This window comes from Mus pahari, chromosome 15 (genome assembly GCF_900095145.1).
Source record: "Mus pahari chromosome 15, PAHARI_EIJ_v1.1, whole genome shotgun sequence".
NCBI lineage: Eukaryota > Metazoa > Chordata > Mammalia > Rodentia > Muridae > Mus > Mus pahari.
In genome coordinates this window covers 6,729,389-6,747,941 of record NC_034604.1, presented here as the reverse complement: position 1 = coordinate 6,747,941, position 18,553 = coordinate 6,729,389, and the positions used below count along the sequence as shown (strand labels likewise).

At 38.0% G+C, this 18,553-nt stretch overlaps 1 protein-coding gene across 2 annotated transcripts in view; it reads left to right on the top strand.

The window, feature by feature from the left end:
• The window catches only part of Esco1 (establishment of sister chromatid cohesion N-acetyltransferase 1), a 47,042-nt gene that overhangs the window by 11,216 nt on the left and 17,273 nt on the right, over nt 1-18,553 (top strand). For both annotated transcript variants that reach the window (XR_002381069.2, XM_021214860.1), the window contains exons 2-6: nt 2,262-2,364; nt 2,821-4,943; nt 10,880-10,991; nt 14,166-14,229; nt 16,301-16,415. Coding sequence is in view for 1 of the 2 variants with exons in the window: in XM_021214860.1 (XP_021070519.1) it covers nt 3,411-4,943; nt 10,880-10,991; nt 14,166-14,229; nt 16,301-16,415 (1,824 nt within the window). In the remaining variant the exon portion in view is untranslated. The remainder of the gene's footprint in view (nt 1-2,261; nt 2,365-2,820; nt 4,944-10,879; nt 10,992-14,165; nt 14,230-16,300; nt 16,416-18,553) is intronic.

Sequence of the window (18,553 nt, the reverse complement as noted above, 5' to 3'; positions counted from 1 at the left end):
AGACAGGGTTTCTCTGTATAGCCCTGGCTGTCCTGGAACTCACTTTGTAGACCAGGCTGGCCTCGAACTCAGAAATCCACCTGCCTCTGCCTCCCGAGTACTGGGATTAAAGGCGTGTGTCACCATACCCGGCTTCTATTCATAATTTTAATTTTGCCTCTATATAGAGGATCTGTTATACATGTTATATGTGTGTGGGCATATACATGTGGATGCCAGGGATATTCTCCCCCTTATTTTTACTTATTTAGAGACAAGGTTTCACCAAGTACCCCTGGGTAGCCAGGAACTAGCCACATGTAGATCAGGCTGGCCTTGAATTCTCAGATCAGTCTGCTTCTTCCAGGTGCTAGGACTAAAGGCATATGCAGCCCCATGTCTGACAATACTTTTTGATGACGTATCTGAAAATATCTTTGTTTTAGACTCGTAGTTAACTCTTTGGGTAAAGTACTATACTTAGAGCATGATTTTCTTTCAGCATTTTGAAGGATTTTTCATTTTCTTACTTGTAACGTTGACATCAAAACAGTTCATTGTAATTCTGATTATTTTTGTTGTTTAATTTTTCAAGATGGGGTCTTACTATATAGCTCTGGCTGTCCTGGAATTCACTTTGTAGACCAGGCTGCCTTGAATTCAGAGATCCCTCTGCCTCTGTCTCCTGAGTGCTGAGATTAAAGGGTGCACTAGCATGCCTGGCTTCCATGGGTCGTTCTTAAGTGGGTTTATGTAATTATTTTTTAAGATCTGTTTATTCATTTTTAATTCATGTACATGTGCCCATGTGAGCATGTGTGCACATATTCTTGCAGGTGCACTTAGAGGCCAGAGAACATTGGATCCTCTTAAACTGGACTTAAAGATGGTCGTAAGCTACCTGATGTAGATTCTGGAAACCAAACCTGAGTCCTTTGCAAGAACAATAAACTTAGTCATTGGGCCATCTTAGCCATTGCCTTTAGTCCTTTCATTTTAATATCCTATTTCTGTTTAACTTATTATTTGAGTTTCCTGTAGCCAGAGGATGTCCTTGAACTTTTGATCATCACTTTATTTCCCAAGTGCTGGGACAAGTACAGACTTGATATTATGAGGTGATGGAGATCAAAGACCTACAGAGTTTTGTACATTCTAGGCAATCACTTCACCAAATGATCTGCATTTCTAGCTTGTAATTTTTTTTTTTACTTCTATTTGCTATTTCAGTATTTTTCATCTAGTTCATAGATGTTCTTACCCTTTTCCTACTCAATGCTTTAATTAAGCTAGCTTTAGTTATGCGACTCATTTTTTTCTATATACATGTGTGAAGGTTTTCTTCATGTAATTTTGCTTTGTTAGTTTAGTCCTTTCTGTTGCATGTAGCTTTTCACTACCTCGCCTTAACTTTGTGAACAGGCCACACTACTGGCTCCCTACCAGCTTCCCCCAAAGACAAAGATAAAAGACACAGATAAAAGACACAGACACTCAGTTGTTCAGTATCAACTTGCCTTCTTGGCACATTGTTGGGCTCTACTATCTCCTGTCTGAAAAAAAAAAAGTGCCCTTATTATTATTCTTGGCTCCCCACCTTCCACCTGCCCTAAACTTTAGTGCCTAGTCCCATCTAGCCCCTTGCTAAAGCCTCTGACCTATCTGTAGGAGTGGCCATGTGGCCACTATTTTGAGATCTCACATGGCTCTTCAACCCTTCTCCATCAGAAGCATGGTGAAACTCTGTCTCTCCTTCCTTATGTCTTCCTTTTCCTCCAGGGACCCAGAAGGCCTGCCTGTACTTTCTACACATCAGTTGGCCCATGGCTTTCTTTACTGAGAGATCAAGAACCAACTGGGGAACAGGACCTTAGCATCAGAGCTGCCCCTAAACCATTTAATGTTTACATTGTGAATTGTTTGTTTTTGTTTTTTAAAACATTTTTCACAGTATATAATGGATGTATACTATTCTAATAGATGAATATACCAGAGTATACTTCAAGGTAGAACTAATGAAATTAAATGTCTCATTCATATATATATATGTGTATATATATATATATATATATATATATATATATATATATATATATATATATATATATATATATATATATATATATATATATATATATATAAAAGCTGTGGTAAGTATGGTAAGTATTAGTGCTACAATTAGGGTAAAATTAGGATTATAGGTTATAGGGTGTTATTTAGATCAGAGGTTAGTGGATAAGTACATTGTTATCTTTTAAAACTTTGTAATTATTATTTTTTAGGTGCTGTATGGTATGTTAAGAAGAGGCTATAAGGAATGGTTTTATCAGATTTTCTTGAGTTATGGTGGCTGAAACATCAGTTCTATCTTGTGGGAAAAGAACTGTAAGTAAATCTTGGGATAAATTTTTTTTAAGTATAATATGTTTTTAATAAGATAAATTATTATTGGAGATTATATTTGGGAGAGGTGAGAGAGATGGCTCAGTGGTTTAGAATACTTGTTGCTCTTGCAGAGGACCTGGGTTCAGTGTCTAGCACCTACCCATTGACTCAACTATACAAATCATGAGTACCTCCAGTTTCAAGATCCAACATTCCTTTCTGACCTCTGGGTACCAAGCATGCATGTAGTGCACGTATATTCAGGCAAATTATTCATGCCTAAGTCTAAGATGATAGAAAAATATATTTGGGAGACTTAATTATTATTCTAAAGAATGTACTCTAAAAGAAGGAATTAAAGTTTATTTAAATTGTTTATTAATTTTTTTCTGCATAGTATTATTGACCTGTTTCTTGGATTATATAAAACTTAATGTCTATTTTTTAATTTTTCAGAAATGGCAACACAAAAGGAAGTCTATATTAATAGAATACTTTACTAAGCGAAGGAGATTAAATAGAAGCCACAAACCAACAAACTTGGCAAGCAAGGAAAGAGACCTGTTAGCCATAAGACATGTTACAAATTCATCAACGTCCAGTAGCTGTAGACTTCAGAAGAAAAAACTTTTCAGAAATTTTGTCAAAGCAGACAGGTCAGTGATAAATAACTCCTCTAGTAATAGGGTTAGGCCGAAAACTAGTCATAATTAGAACAAATTGGATCTGAATGAAGTTTATTTTCATTAAAAAAATAAAAACTTCTGAAAACATTAAATTAGAATTTTCTCCAGATTTTCATTTCCCTATCCAGCAGAAATCAAGTATCTTTCAACATTCATGCCAGCTTTTCTCATGTCTTAGAAATTGCCAAGAGCAAACTTACTTGAAACAACCTGGTATTTTTGTTGGAAATGTACATCAGTATAAGTTAAAGTTCATTTTAAAGATCTACTCCTTAGTGATAATCTAAGTACTTAGCATCTGTACCTACCTGGACACAGTCCTCAAAAACTCCTCAGAAAGAAAGACATTACTCAGGAATAATGTCCATTCAGGAGAAATCAAAAGAAAATTCCTCCATAGTTACTAAAGAAAGTGAAGATGAGAATTTAGAACAAGAAGTTGAAGATTCTCAAAACAGTCCAGCAAAGAAGTCAGGCTCCAAGGAAGCTGAAAAGACACCGGTTAGATTTTCCAACAAAAGTAAAACAAATCAGTCTGAATTTGGAATGCGAATGAGTACAAGGTCATGTTCAGCTGATAAAAATGCTACTAACTCCTTTAATAAAAATATAGTAACTGTGAAGGGACAATCACAAGAATCTTCAAAAACAAAGAAATTATGTCAGGAAAAATTATCACTTGGAATCTTCAAAGGGAATGAACAGCTTAACCGCAGATCACAAAGACTACAACAGTTAACAGAGTGTACAACCAGGTCTTTGCGCAGTAGAGAGATTCATGGTCAAATTCAAACAGTTAAACAGAATTTGCAGTCAGCAAGAAGAGAACAGTGTAGCAGTACTCAAAGTAAATGTAATAAAGTTAAAGTAAATCAAAAGCATGTGAAAAGAAAAGTGCTTGAAATAAAGTCTGATTGTAAAGAGGACAGACATTCAGTTACAAATGAAGTAATAAATTCTCCCAAAGGAAAGAAGCGCAAAGTACAGCATCAGACAACTTCTACTTGTAGTTCTCAGTGCAACCAAGGGTCTGAAAAATGTCTCCAGAAGACTAGTAGAAAAGAAGAAATAAAACCTGTGCCTGTAACTGCTGATATTAGAAAATTAAAAGCAGCTACTTCAGTGGTCTCTAAAAAGAATGAACTGAGGAAATCAGCTCATACACAAGTGAGTACTAGCACAAAATGCCCCCAAATCCCACTGCCATTAGTGCCTGAACACAGTGTTGACCATGAATTGGAGCAAGCTGGAAAGAACAAAAGAGGTAGCATTCTCCAACTTTGTGAAGAAATTGCTGGTGAAATTGAATCAGATACTGTAGAGGTAAAAAAGGAATCATCATGTGTGGAAAGTATAAAGGAGGAGAAGCCTGCAGAAGTAAAATTGGAAGGGACTGATGCTGAAAGACAAATACTCCATCATAAAGAAAGAAACCAGGATGTGCAGTGTAATCGTTTCTTTCCCAGTAGGAAAACAAAGCCTGTGAAATGTGTACTAAATGGAATAAATAGCTCAACTAAGAAGAACTCTAACTGGACTAAAATTAAACTTTCAAAATTTAACTCTGTGCAGCAACATAAATTGGACTCTCAAGTGTCTCCTAAGTTGAACTTATTACAAACTGGTTTGTCAACATCCATTTTAGAAATGACTCATCCAGTGTCCCAAAGTACATTTTTAGAGATGAAAGCGCATGGTAGTGTAACTTGCCAACGGGATAAAAGGAAAGGAATTAAATCTGAAGAAGTTAAAATTAATAATATTGCAATTGAAATTAATAAAGCCACAGAAAGGGCTCCTGGAAATTGTAATTTGGATAATCATATTAAACCCTCTCCTGACTCATCATTGGATAATCAGATGAAACATTCTTGTGAGTCAGCACCAGATCAGGTAATCGTCTTTATCATGTGTAGTAGAATGGCCAAGTGCCTTCTACACACTTATTTACTGACTATTTGGAACACCTTTTCTCAATAATTGATAAAATTGTTAATGCAGCCTTACAGTGATGAAACTGAGCACCTGAGAGTGTTTTACCTTTATGCTTATGCATTTCCTATTTCCTTGTTTTTACCATTTGTATTTTATGGAAACTATAACTGAATTGCTAGCCTTTAAATTCAACATACAGATGTAGGTTATTTTTCTCTCTCTCTTTTTTAAAAAAATGAATTATAGCAACAGAAAGCATATCTCTGAGTGATTAAAACCTAGGACTTAGTGCCAGAGTGGTGGTGGAGCATGCACCCAGCACTCAGGCGGCAGAGGCAGTAGCTACACAGAAAAATCCTGTCTTGAAACACAAACCAGCAATAAATAAATCTAGAACTTAGAATTGGTGTGGGCTGGGGATGTAGCTTAGTAGTAGAGGGCATACATGAGTCCTCTCCCCACCCACACCCACCAAAAAAAAAAAAAATCCCAAAAATTTATTTTAAAAGAATGCCTTTTTGTTGATTTGTATGGCAATTTTGAACAGTTAGCAAGGGAAATTACTAGAGGTATAAATCATTATTTTACGAGGACTGTTAGTGTTAACTTCCTTACTACCACTAGACTATATCTACAAAATTAGGAATTAATGAAAAATATAATTGAAAACCAGAACTCTGTTTCTGCAAAATCTAATGCTTAACGTCTGCAAAATCTAATGCTTACCTTGAGAAATTATTTTCAGTATTTATAAAAAAAGGTAAAGCTTTTCCTTTCTAAACTGGAATGCTGATTAAAATTTTCTCATGTATTGAACTTGGGTGCTTTCTATAATACAAGTGAATTTCTATAATATTTAATTTTATGAGAAAACTGAGAAGAGAATGTGAAATAAGTCACGTTTGGTGATACATTTTAGGGCTAGTACATAAATATTCTAATTCTTAGCACAGAATTCCTCATAAACCATACCCTAATATCCTGAACATTAGAAAAATCATATAAGCAAAAAGGTCATTGTTAAGAGATATAAGTCACTTTAAAGTTTTCAGAATGGTTAAAATTCATTTTAGAGACACAGGAGCTATGAGCAGTATGGAATGAGACTGGATTTATGTAAAAGCAGTGAAAATCAGTGTTCATTGTTTGCAAATTGAAAACCAAAGTGAACTTAAAGAGAATGGATAACAGTTGGTGCTTTTAGATTGAATTTTCTGTATGAATGAGAATGAAAGCATGAGTTGAAGATGATCATTCAAACTGTGTAATAGGTAGCCGGGTGTCGTGGCGCATGCCTTTAATCCCAGCACTCGGGAGGCAGAGGCAGGCGGATTTCTGAGTTCGAGGCCAGCCTGGTCTACAGAGTGAGTTCCAGGACAGCCAGGGCTACACAGAGAAACCCTGTCTCAAAAAATCCCCCCAAAAACCCCAAACAAACAAACAAAAAAACAACTAACAACTGTGTAATAGATAATGGCAAAAATTAGAAGTAAGCAGTGAATAGTATTATGAGCAAGTTGTTTGGCTAGGAATGTAGTTTAATGGTGGCCTGCTTGCCTAGCATATAATATTCTGGGTCTAGTTCCAGATCCAGTGATGGAAAATGTGGCTTTTTATTTAGGGTTGTGTCTCCAAGTGTAATGGTTGAGTGTATTTTCTAACTCCTGCTGCATAGATGCTTTTCAGAGCTTAAGAGGTGGGTGGAGAGATGGCTCAGCGGTTAAGAGCACTGACTGCTCTCCTGAAGGTCCTGAGTTCAAATCCCAGCAACCCCAAGGTGGCTCACAACCATCCATAATAAGATTTGACACCCTCTTCTGCTGTGTCTGATGACAACAGCTACAGTGTACTTACATATAATAATAAATAAAATTTTTTTTGAAAGGAGGTGGTTAATGAAAAAGGCAAGAAACCAAATGTATTCCTTTGGACTAAGCTGTGCTACAAGTAATGTTTATATATTGGTTGCCCTGTCTAATACCAATCTTAGTGACAATATTGAGTATGCGCAGATCTTCATTGTAAGAACAGTTCTAGACACTTGTTGATTTGTTAACATTTTTGTATGTTTTGAACTTCTTATTTGTTCAGAATTTAATAGCAGTGAATTAATAGATGTTAACATCTACTCAGATTTGAGAAAATTAGAATTAAAAAAAAAAGCTACTTCAGGTTTTAAAAAGTAAAGCAAACTGGATCTGGGGCCAGAGCCCTGCAGCCCCAGCATCTTGGAAAGCAAGGTAGAAGGATAGATTTGTCCCAGGCCTCTCTAGTTAAATGTGCTTCCTCACTTCCTCTGATTTTATTTTTATGATTTTTTTTTTTTTTTTGTTTTTTTGTTTTTTGAGACAGGGTTTCTCTGTATAGCCCTGGCTGTCCTAGAACTCACTTTGTAGACCAGGCTGGCCTCGAACTCAGAAATCCGCCTGCCTCTGCCTCCCGAGTGCTGGGATTAAAGGCATGCACCACCACGCCCGGCTCTATTTTTATGATTTTATGTATGCATGTATAAGAATACTTAGCTTTGTGTGTATTTTTAATTTTATATAAAGAACAGTATTTAGTATTTATGTAAAACTTCTTGAATTTTGTTTTGTGCAGTCAGCATTTGGTTCATGAGTATTAATAGCTGCAAAAGAAGTTCTTATCAATTCAGTTTTTTCTTTTAGATTGTATTCTTTTTTTTTTTCTTTTTTTTCTTTTTTTTCCGAGACAGGGTTTCTCTGTATAGCCCTGGCTGTCCTGGAACTCACTTGGTAGACCAGGCTGGCCTCGAACTCAGAAATCCGCCTGCCTCTGCCTCCCAAGTGCTGGGATTAAAGGCCTGCGCCACCAGGCCCGGCTTGTTTTTGTTTTTTGAAATAGGCTTTCTTTGTGTAGTCTTGGCTGTTCTGAACTCACTCTGTAAACCAGCCGGTCTTGCAAACTCAGGAGATCCACCTGCCTCTGCCTCCCAAGTGCTGGGATTAAAGGCATGTGCCACCACTGCCCAGCCCTCTAATAGTTTTTATTTAATGAATATTTTCCTCTGTAGTATGCTAAAGAAAGAATCATAAATCCCAATCACAGTCTATATTACAAATTGCTATGCAGATAAGAAAAGTAAGGCTTGATTTGGGTGACTTAACTGATTTAGTGACAACCTAAAGTAAGGATGACTGGCTTCAGAGTTCATCCAGATTTAGTGTTGGGATACAACTCAGTGGCAAAGTGTATGTTAGCATGCACAAGGACATAGGTTCAGTCCTTAGTACTGAATAAAAATTCAAACAGATTTATATTTATAGAATAAGGAAATGTAAAAAAAAAAAAACCTGGGCTGGTGAGATGGCTCAGTGGGTAAGAGCACCCGACTGCTCTTCCAAAGGTCCTGAGTTCAAATCCCAGCAACCACATGGTGGCTCACAACCATCCCTAACGAGGTCTGACGCCCTCTTCTGGAGTGTCTGAAGACAACTACAGTGTACTTACGTATAATTAATAAATAAAAATCTTAAAAAAAAAAAAAAAAAAAAAAAAAAAAAAAAACCTAACTTTTAATTATTCAGATCTGAAGTTTTCTTCTTTAAAACAAAACAAAAAACTTACTTTGTAGATCAATCTGGCCTTGAACTCATGGAGATTTATTTGCCTCTGTCTTGAGTGCTGGGATTTAGGGTATGTTCGCCTAGTTCTTTCATTTTTTAAATTGTTTTATTTTATTTAAATGCATTGGTGTTTTGCCTGCATGTGTCTGGGCAAGGTGTTGGATCTTCTGGAACTGGAGTTACAGATAGTTGTGAGCTGCCACTTGGGTGCTAGGAATTGAACTCAGGTTCTCTGGAAGAGCAACCAGTGTTTGTAATCATTGAGCCATCTCTCCAGCCCTTCTTTCATTTCTAAAAGATTTATTTTTATTTATGTATGTGTGTGTCTTTGTATTGAGTATATGTGTGCAGGTGCCTGTGAGGTATGAAGAGGGAATGAGAGCCCCAAGAGCCAGTTATGAGCCACAGGACATGGGTTGTGCCAACTATACTCAGATCCTCTGAGAGAGCAGCAAGTACTCTAAAACAGCTGAGTTATCTCTCCAGCCTCCTTTCCCCACATTTTTTAATGTGTATATATGCATGCTTGCATATGTATGGGCATGTGGAGGTCCGTGGTTGATATTGAAAATCATCCTGAGTCACTTTTCTACTTTATTCAGTGAGGTGAGGTCTTAGTTAAGTCCAGAGTGCGCCTATACAGTTGGTTTCACTAACCAGAGCTCTGGGGAATCTTCCCTGCCTTCTGGGAGGTTTGAATTACAGGGACACTGACATATCCCTATGGCATTTAAGAAGCTATGGTAATCTAAACATGGTCTTTATGTTTCCTCAACAAAGACTTTAACTGCAGAGCCATTTCCTCAGTTTCAGATATGAATTTTAAAGCTCAATTATCTTAAATCAATTTACTAACATTAGTAGAGAGAAGAATCACTAATAATGTGATTGTTCTCATTAAGATTTTTTTCAGTACAATTGACTTTTGGGAGAGAGAAGGGTGAGGTTGACTTGAGACTCAGGGTCCTGCCATGTAGCCCACGCCAGGCTTGAACTCAGAGTCCTCCTTCTGGTTGTATGCTAGGATTGTAGCCAAGTACCATCACACTTGTTTCTTGCTTTTACTTAAAAACAAAAAACAAAACAAACACCCCCCGCCCCCAACATTTTAAAGTAGTGTTATGGGCTGGAGAGCCAAGCAGCTAAGAATTCGTACTGCTCTTGGAGAAGAACTGAACTTGGTTCCCAGCATCCACATGGTTCCCAGCATCTACATCCCGATGCTCACAACAGGTAGCTTGAGGGGAATCTGACACCTTTTTCTGCACTCCATTGGCTCTAACACTCAATGTGAACCCTCCTAAAACACACACACACACACACACACACACACACACACACACACACACACACACACAGAGTAGTGGTACATGTTCATTGTAACAATTACAGAGATACAAAGTTGATTCGATATTCTTGTTACTAATGGACTAATGCTTTGATAAAGTTATGAATTGAAGATTCTTGGTAATGAAAAGATAATTATATGTTTTTTAAAGAAGTTATTGATGACTAAACTGATTAGAATAGAAAATGAGAAGTTAGCAGGGTAGTGGTGGTGCACACCTTTAGTCTCAGCACTTGGGAGGCAGAGGCAGGCAGATTTCTAAGTTCAAGGCCAGCCTGGTCTACAGAGTTTGTTCCAGGACAGCCAGGGCTACATAGAAAAAAAGAAAAAGAGAGAGAGAGGTGGAAATGTAGATGATGGAAGTAATTGGGAAAAATTGAGGAAGGTCTCATGAAAGAGGTTAATTTTTAAGTGGTATGTTGAAATTTTATAAGGGAAAAGATAACTGTAGTAAATTAATTAGCAGGTAAATTAATTTTAATATATTTTACTTTGTTACATAAAATACTGTCATTTAAACATACTTATGTGGGTGTGTACATTTCAGATATGAACTTTGAAGAAAAGCATAGAGCTAGATGACTGTGGAAGATACCTAAAAATTTTTAAAATTTCGTTTTGGTGCTTTGAGGTAGACTTTCACTCTGTAGCCCTTGCTGTTCTAGAATTCCCTATGTAGTCCAGGGTGGCCTTGAACTAACAGAGAGCGGTTGACCTCTCTGCCTCCTGAGTGCTGGGATTAACGAGTGAGATGTTTTAAATTTAGCATGGTATTAATGGTAACTGATGCTCAAAGGGTAACCCATGGCAGGATCATGGATGTGGACTTAACAGTGTATCTGTGAGGATTATTCCAATGACTTAGCTTAAGAACATTTTTAGCAGGCACAATTTGCTGAAAACGATTAGGGGTAAGCTCCAGAGGTTGACTTAAGATTGTTGAAATTCTATGTGTTCAGAATTTCAGTATATGTTCAGCATCTGAGGTGGAGACTAATCCATTAGAAAACACTGCTGCTGTCTCAACTCTTCTCAGTCAAGCTAAGATTGATGAGGACAGAACATTTCCAGGTAATACTTTGACATTTTTATTTCATTTTTACAGTGGTCAGTGCTATATTTGTTACTGTTTGAGAACATTTTCATGGGAAACAGGCTTGTTGACCATTTCTATATTTTTAAAAATAGGTTTCTTTTACTTTTAATTATGTGTCATTTTGCATCTCGTGTGTATATATGTCCTGGAAGAGGGCAGCAGATCCCCTGACTAGACCTTGCAGTGAGTGCTGGGAACTGAACTTGTATCCTCTGCAAGAACATCAAGTGTTCTTAGCCAGTGAGTTATCTCTAGCCCTTGCTATGGTTTTTAAATTTGTGGTTATCATTAATTCTTTCAGTAGAATTTCTTTTATTGATTGCTTTTTGGCAGTATCCAAATACTATCTTTGGCCTGCCTACCACCAATTCTTTGGTTTCTATAGCTCCTATTTTGATATACTCTAGAGAAGTGCTCTTTAATGAATTGCTTAAGCTGGGGATATTCCTCAGACTTTATCTGCTATTTGTGCTTTACCTTTGTGGATTTTCCTCAGTACTCAGTGAGTCTGTCTTTGAATTAAAGGTTTAACTATGCTTCAAGTTTCCGCTTATAATGTTCAAAAGCTTTATTTTTAATGCCTTGTGATTTTTAATATTAGATGAACTGTTGGATGGATATTGCTCACCTATGCTCAAATGAAGCAACAGAGGACCTAAAACTCTTAATTGTATTATTCACTCTAAAGGAAAGATACACTTTTAGAGCTAAGATGAAAGGATGGACTATCCAGAGAGTACCCCATTCGGGAGTCCATCCCATCATCAGCCACCAAACCTAGATACTAATGCTCATGCCAGCAAGATACTGCTCAAGGGATCCTGATATTGCGGCCTCTTGTGAGGCTATGCCAGTGCCTGGCAAACACTGAAATGGATGCTCACAGCCAGCTACTGGATGGAACACAGGGTCCCCAATGGAGGAACTAGAGAAAGTACCCAAGTACCTGAAGGGGGCTGCAACCCTGTAGGTGGAACAACAACAGGAACTAACCAGTACCCCCGGGGTTTGTGTTTCTAGCTGCATATGTAGCAGAAGATGACCTAATCGGCCATCAGTGGGAATAGAGGCTCCTTGGTCTTCCAAACTCTATATGACCTAGCACAAGGCAAGGCCTGGGCCAAGTAGTGGGAGTGGGTGGGTAGGGGAACAGAGGTGGGGGGAGGGGTATGGGAAACTTTCCGGATAGCATTTGAAATGTAAATAAAGAAAATAATAATAAAAAAAAAAAAAAAAAAAAAAAAAAAAGATACACTTGAAGTAGAATGCTGTGGTCAGGGACCACTCAGGTGTAACTGAGTGGCTGCAGTTTACTCAAGTAGGGGAGAGATGAGTGTAGTACAGTCATGGGAAATGTATTTACATAAAAAGTACCTTTATTAAATTTAATTATGTACATAGTTAAGATTCTAAAAAACATAACATTTTAAACAAAATGTTTCCATATATTTCCATAGAGAGTTTAGTCATATAGACATTGAGCCAATTTCTTTTCTTTAGTATTTGTTTTCTGAAATTACAAGATAAACTAAATGCACTAGATCTCTTTGCTGCTCCTTATTCTGAGTTTGTATCGTATAGAACTTTTTGCTTCTTTTTGAAAGGTAATTTCTAAAAGGAATTTTTTTTTGTTTTGTTTTTTGTTTTTTTTTGGTTTTTTTGTTTTGTTTTTCGAGACAGGGTTTCTCTGTGTAGCCCTGGCTGTCCTGGAACTCTCTCTGTAGACCAGACTGGCCTCGAACTCAGAAATCCTCCCGCCTCTGCCTCCCAAGTGCTGGGATTAAAGGCGTGCGCCACCATGCCCGGCTGAAAGGAAGTTCTTATTTTTATTAGATGTTTTATTTTAAAATTTCAGTTAATTTTGGGGTTATAATTATACCATTTCCCCCTTTTCTTTCCTCTCTCCAACCCTGCATGCTCCCTTTCATATTCATGGCCTTCTTTAAAATAACTTCTTGCAGCTGGAGGGATGGCTCATTGGTAAAGAACACTTGCAGAGAGCCTAGGTTCGGTTCCTAGTAACCACATGGTGGCTTAAAACTATCTGTAACTTTACCTGAAGGGGGTCTAACACTTTCTCCTGTCCTCCTTGGTCACTGCATGTGTAGCGTGTACTTATAAAAACAACCAGTCCATGCTCTGCACCAGCTAGGCACCAGCGGTCTCCATTTGTTCCCAGCCCAGAACATGGACTGAGACCGAGTGTTTCTCCTAGCCAATGTGTTTCTCACAAACGCAGGCTCTACCTCTCCAGAGCTCAGAGATGGGTCTGGCCAGCCTGCACTCCACTGCCGTTACCTCTTCCCTGGAGCTCAGCCCTTGCCCAGTCTTCCCATTCTAAAAAGCCTGGATGAATTCTGTCCTAGCTAAGTTCTTTCTCCAGCCCACCTGAGTTGCCACGAATGAAAAACACCAGACAGTCTTAGTTTAGAATCAACAGATAACACAACTGCTGGGCGTGGAATCTATTGCCCTAAACTTATCAACTATTCTATGTTGGAAATCTTAACTGTCTGAGGTCTACAACCTGCCTAGCCATACTAAAAAGTCTATTCCTCCCTCCTCTTCCTCTCGTGGGCCCGAAATGTCCTCCTCCCCTCTTTCGCCCAGTGATTGGCTTCTTGTTGTCTTTATTGTCCAATCAATTAATTAGGGGAAAATTCTACTACATGCATATATATGGTGCACTTACGTATATCCGTGCACTCATAAACACACACAAAATAAAAATAAATTTTAAAGTAACTTCAGTGTAATGATGTTTAATAATGATTTCTGGTCATGATGCATGCCTTTAGTCCCAGCACTTGAGAGGCAGAGGTGGGTGGATCTCTTGAGTTCCAGGCCAGTCAGGGAGAGGTGGAAGAGAGAGAGTGTGTTGTGTATGATTTCTTCCAGTAGAATGAGGGCTGTTCAAATGTTTAAGATAATGTACTGGAGAGATGACTCAGCAGTTGAGCACTGACTGCTCTTCCTAATTCCCAGCACCCACCTAGTGGCTTACAACTATCCAGTCCCATGAGATCTGATGTCCTCTTCTGGCCTTGAAGGCATACACATACATGTAGGCAAGAAATGTGCACTCATTCATGTAAAAAATATTTTAAAACCTTTTTACTATACAATTTATGTGCTTTGTTAAATGACAGGTTCAGCTCCTAATCAGCAGCACAGTATACTCAGTAATGAAGCGTCTATCAACAGAAAGAACAGGTAAGGTGTCACTTTAATTTAGGGACTTGAGAGTTCTTAGACTTTCTATAAAATGTTAATGCTAGTAATCACCATTTACTCACTTTTTGTTGTTGTTGTTATTGAATGTCTTCTTTTTTGTTTGTTTGTTTGTTTTTGAGACAGGGCTTCTCTTTGTAGCCCTGGCTGACTTGGAACTTGTTCTGTAGACCAGGCTGGCCTCAATTTAGGGATCAACCTTCCTCTGCCTCTCTAGTGCTGGGATTAAAGGTGGGGGCCACCACTACCCTTGAATTTTTTCTATACCTATTCATGTAGTAGTTTTCCCTTTTTTGTCTCTAAAGGTAATGTGCTCTGAGTGTATTTGTCTCACTTCCTACCTCATCTAAAGTCTACGTTTGGATTTTGTAGGCATAAATGTTTTGCACCCTTCTTTTTTTTTTTTTTAATTAATTAATTAATTTATTATATGTAAGTACACTGTAGCTGTCTTCAGACACTCCAGAAGAGGGCGTCAGATCTTGTTACGGATGGTTATGAGCCACCATGTGGTTGCTGGGATTTGAACTCCGGACCTTCGGAAGAGCAGTTGGGTGCTCTTACCCACTGAGCCATCTCACCAGCCTGCACCCTACTTTTAATAAGGTTCAACCTCTCCTCTAGCCCACCACCCAGCAGAGGTAGTTATTAGGATATTGGGGAAGTGGACCTGTGCAGCAATAGTTCTTTGGTGGCGAACTTGATCTTCTTTGGCAGCAGTTCAGTTCTGTAGAAACACCAAATATGAATCTGCAGACCAGTCTTCTAGGCGGGCAGACACCAGGCAAGAAACAGCAGCTACAGTTTAGTCCTTTCATCAAGCAGACATCAGGCACAAACCGGCAGCTACAATCCAGCCCTTTCACCACACAGACACCAGACAGTTGTAGTTCAATCCTGAAGAAACCGCTCACCAACCAGCCTAAGGCAAGACTGCAGAGGGTGCAAGCTGCTGCAGGAACCTCGTGAACAGTTTTGTTTTGTTTTGTTTTGTTTTTTAAGTGTTTTGAGACAGGGTTTCTCTGTATAGCCCTGGCTGTCCTGGAACTCACTTTGTAGACCAGGCTGGCCTCGAACTCAGAAATCCGCCTGCTTCTGCCTCCCGAGTGCTGGGATCAAAGGCGTGCGCCACCACGCCCGGCTCATGAACAGGTTTTGGGCGAGTTTCTCTTAATGGTGGTGTTACCACAAGTTCAGTTCAACGACACTATGTAAGGAGAACCAATACATGGGTGTCTTTAGCGAAGAATAGTGAGGCTGAGCAAACCAAACCAAAGCCCAGTGCTCATCTTCTGCTGTCTGTGGGGTCATATTTTTACTCCTTCATCTGTGTCCTTTCATGTGTTTGCTATATCAAACCATCCTTTCACCTGTGTCTGCTTCAGAAAAACATCATTTGACATGAATTAACTTTCCAAAGAACTAGAAGTTTCCACTTCAGGATTTCATCAGTTTTCTTGATTTCTTCAGCAGCTGTCTACTTAATGGACACGATGCTCATTTGTAACTTTCTTCTGTTAAACAGCAGTGACAGATTACTCAGTGAAGACATAATGTCTTTGCCCACTTGGGATAAATTCCTACCTATCAGACTTAGTCTTCATTTCCTCATTTCTTTTCACAATTTTTCTGATTGATGCTGCTGGCAGTAGTGTTTAAGAAAGGTATTTTTTCTGTACTCCTTGAAATACTAGTGTTTTAAATAAATGAGGTGTTCTCTATGCCATTTAGGTAAGTAGGCCGTCTGTCCCTGCCTTCCACGTGTTGGGATTAAAGGCATATGTCACCACCACTGCCTCTGATTTCCTTTTTACATCTCATACTGGGTGTTGAACCTAGCCTAGGGCCTTGTGCATGTACTCTGTCAATGACTATACAAAAATCTCACCTTAATTTTTAAGAGTATTTTTTCCTCCATGAAATCTAAATTTGTTGTATAGAAAATGTATTCTTGTCTTCAATGATTTGACATAATTATGAGGATGTATAATATCTAATTTTTCCCTTCCTCCTTCCCTCCCCACTCCTTTCCTTCCTTCCTTTGTTTTTAAAGGGATATACCTCCAAATCATTCTCAGCTGAAATGTGATTCTCATTTGGAGATAACAATTCCAAAGTCCTTGAAACTGAAAGACTCAGAGAAAGTGGATGAAAAACAGCTGGTCATAGTAAGTATACAATTTACCTATTATTAAAGTATTGTTGTAAATGAATTGTTTACTTCAAGTTCTTAAAATACAAATTAAGGGGACTGAAGAGATGGCTCAATGAATAAGAGCTCTGACTGGCTTTTTCAGAGGATCCAGTTTCAGTTCCCAGGACCCACATGGCAACTTACAACTGTTAACTCCAAGATGCAATACCCCACACACAGATACACATGTAGACACCAATGTGTGTGTGTGTGTGTGTGTGTGGCCAAAACAAATTGGTTTTTGGTCATCATAAGTTTTCATTATAGTAAATATTATATATAATATAAATAATATAATATAAATATTATTATAGTCTTTAAATAATAATATGTTAGTTTCCTTGTCTCCAGTTTTAATCATAACAAATTACATTATTTTTCACATATATTTTTTTAGATGAGTTGCTTGATCACTGCCTTTTTCAAGAAGTTTATTTAAATATTAAAATGACATGGAAGTTAGTACAAATGACAATGTTTGTGTGTCATGTCTACTACACTACCAAAGGATAGAAGCAAGTTGGCTATCCATTGATAGATGAGTGTATCATCACAATGGTTAGTTCTCAGCCTTACAAAGAAAAATCCTTACTCTCGGTGCAACATGGATAATATGTTGGGGACAGTATGTTGAATGAAATAAGTCACTCACAAAACGACAAAAGGCTATGCATGGATTTACTTAAGTGAAGGGCAAAGAAAGCAGAATGGTGGCTGTAGGAGATTCACAGGGGTGGGAAAGTGGCAAGATGTTTTGCAATGAAAAGAATTTAAGAGATTGCTTATAAACAGTGTGAATATAAACAGATACTACCAAACTATATTTAAATATGCTTAAGAAAATTATTTATATATATATATATTTGCTTACATTTGGCTTAGAGTTTTGTTAGACAATAGATAAATTTAAAAATTCCAGCATGGTGGCACACACCTGAATTACAGCACTCAGGAAGAAGGGGTAGGCAGATTTCTGAGACTTTAAGGCTGGTCCGGCCTACGTAATGAGTTCAGGCCAGCTAGGGGACTATGCAATGAGTTTCTAGGTTAGCCAGCCAGGGATTTATAGTGAGAACCTGTTTCAAAAAGAAAAATACTACTTGAAATAAGTTTTTTTTTGTTTGGTTGGTTTTTTTTTTTTCGAGACAGGGTTTCTCTGTGTATCCCTGGCTGTTCTGGAACTCACTTTGTAGACCAGGCTGGCCTTGAACTCAGAAATCCGCCTGCCTCTGCCTCCTGAGTGCTGGGATTAAAGGCTTTGAAATAAGTTTTAGGTAATGTTTTGCTGATAGTTTGAATCCTTTAGAATGAACTTCTCTTTAGTTTTATGCAATCTTATACCTGCAGTTGATTTCTGTTTATTGTTTAACCTAGTTGTATATAACACAATGGTGATGTTGCTAAGATCCTATTCTGAAACTTTTAGTAGCTGCTTTAGTTGAAATTATACAATTGCAGAACAGAAAATAAGTTTATTTATGTCTTTAAAATTGTGTGTATGCGTGTGTGTGCTCATGCAAGCATGTCCACACCTCAGTGGAGGTCAGAGACATCTGGTGGATAGTTTCTCTCCCTCCTCCATGTGAGTCCTGCAATACATTATTTTCTCTAGTTTGTAACTATTTTACGTATGAAGTATATTAGCTCTCCTGCATAGATTATTTATTTTTTGGAACCTTTGGACAAAGTTTATATTGATGGACATTTTCTCAGTTCTTTTAAAAGTACTATGCTCTTGAATGAGTCAATAAGTTATTACAATGGAAAATGTGTGCATTGAATGTATGATCGCCTGTGTGAGGGACAGAGTCAGCAAAGGTGTTTTTAGTCACTCTTCATCTTATTTTTGGAGACAGGGTGTGTCATTGAACATGGAACTAATCAATTCAATTAGACTGGAATCTGAGGCTCATGCTTGTGTACTAGCTTTTTAAAATAAATTTTAATTTATTATTAGAGAGAAACAGACACAGTCTGTCAGACAGACAGACAGACAGACACACACACACACACACACAGAGAGAGAGAGAGAGAGAGAGAGAGAGAGAGAGAGAGAGAGAGAGAGAGAACACACAAGTGTTCAGATATACCACTGTGTCCATGTGGAGGACA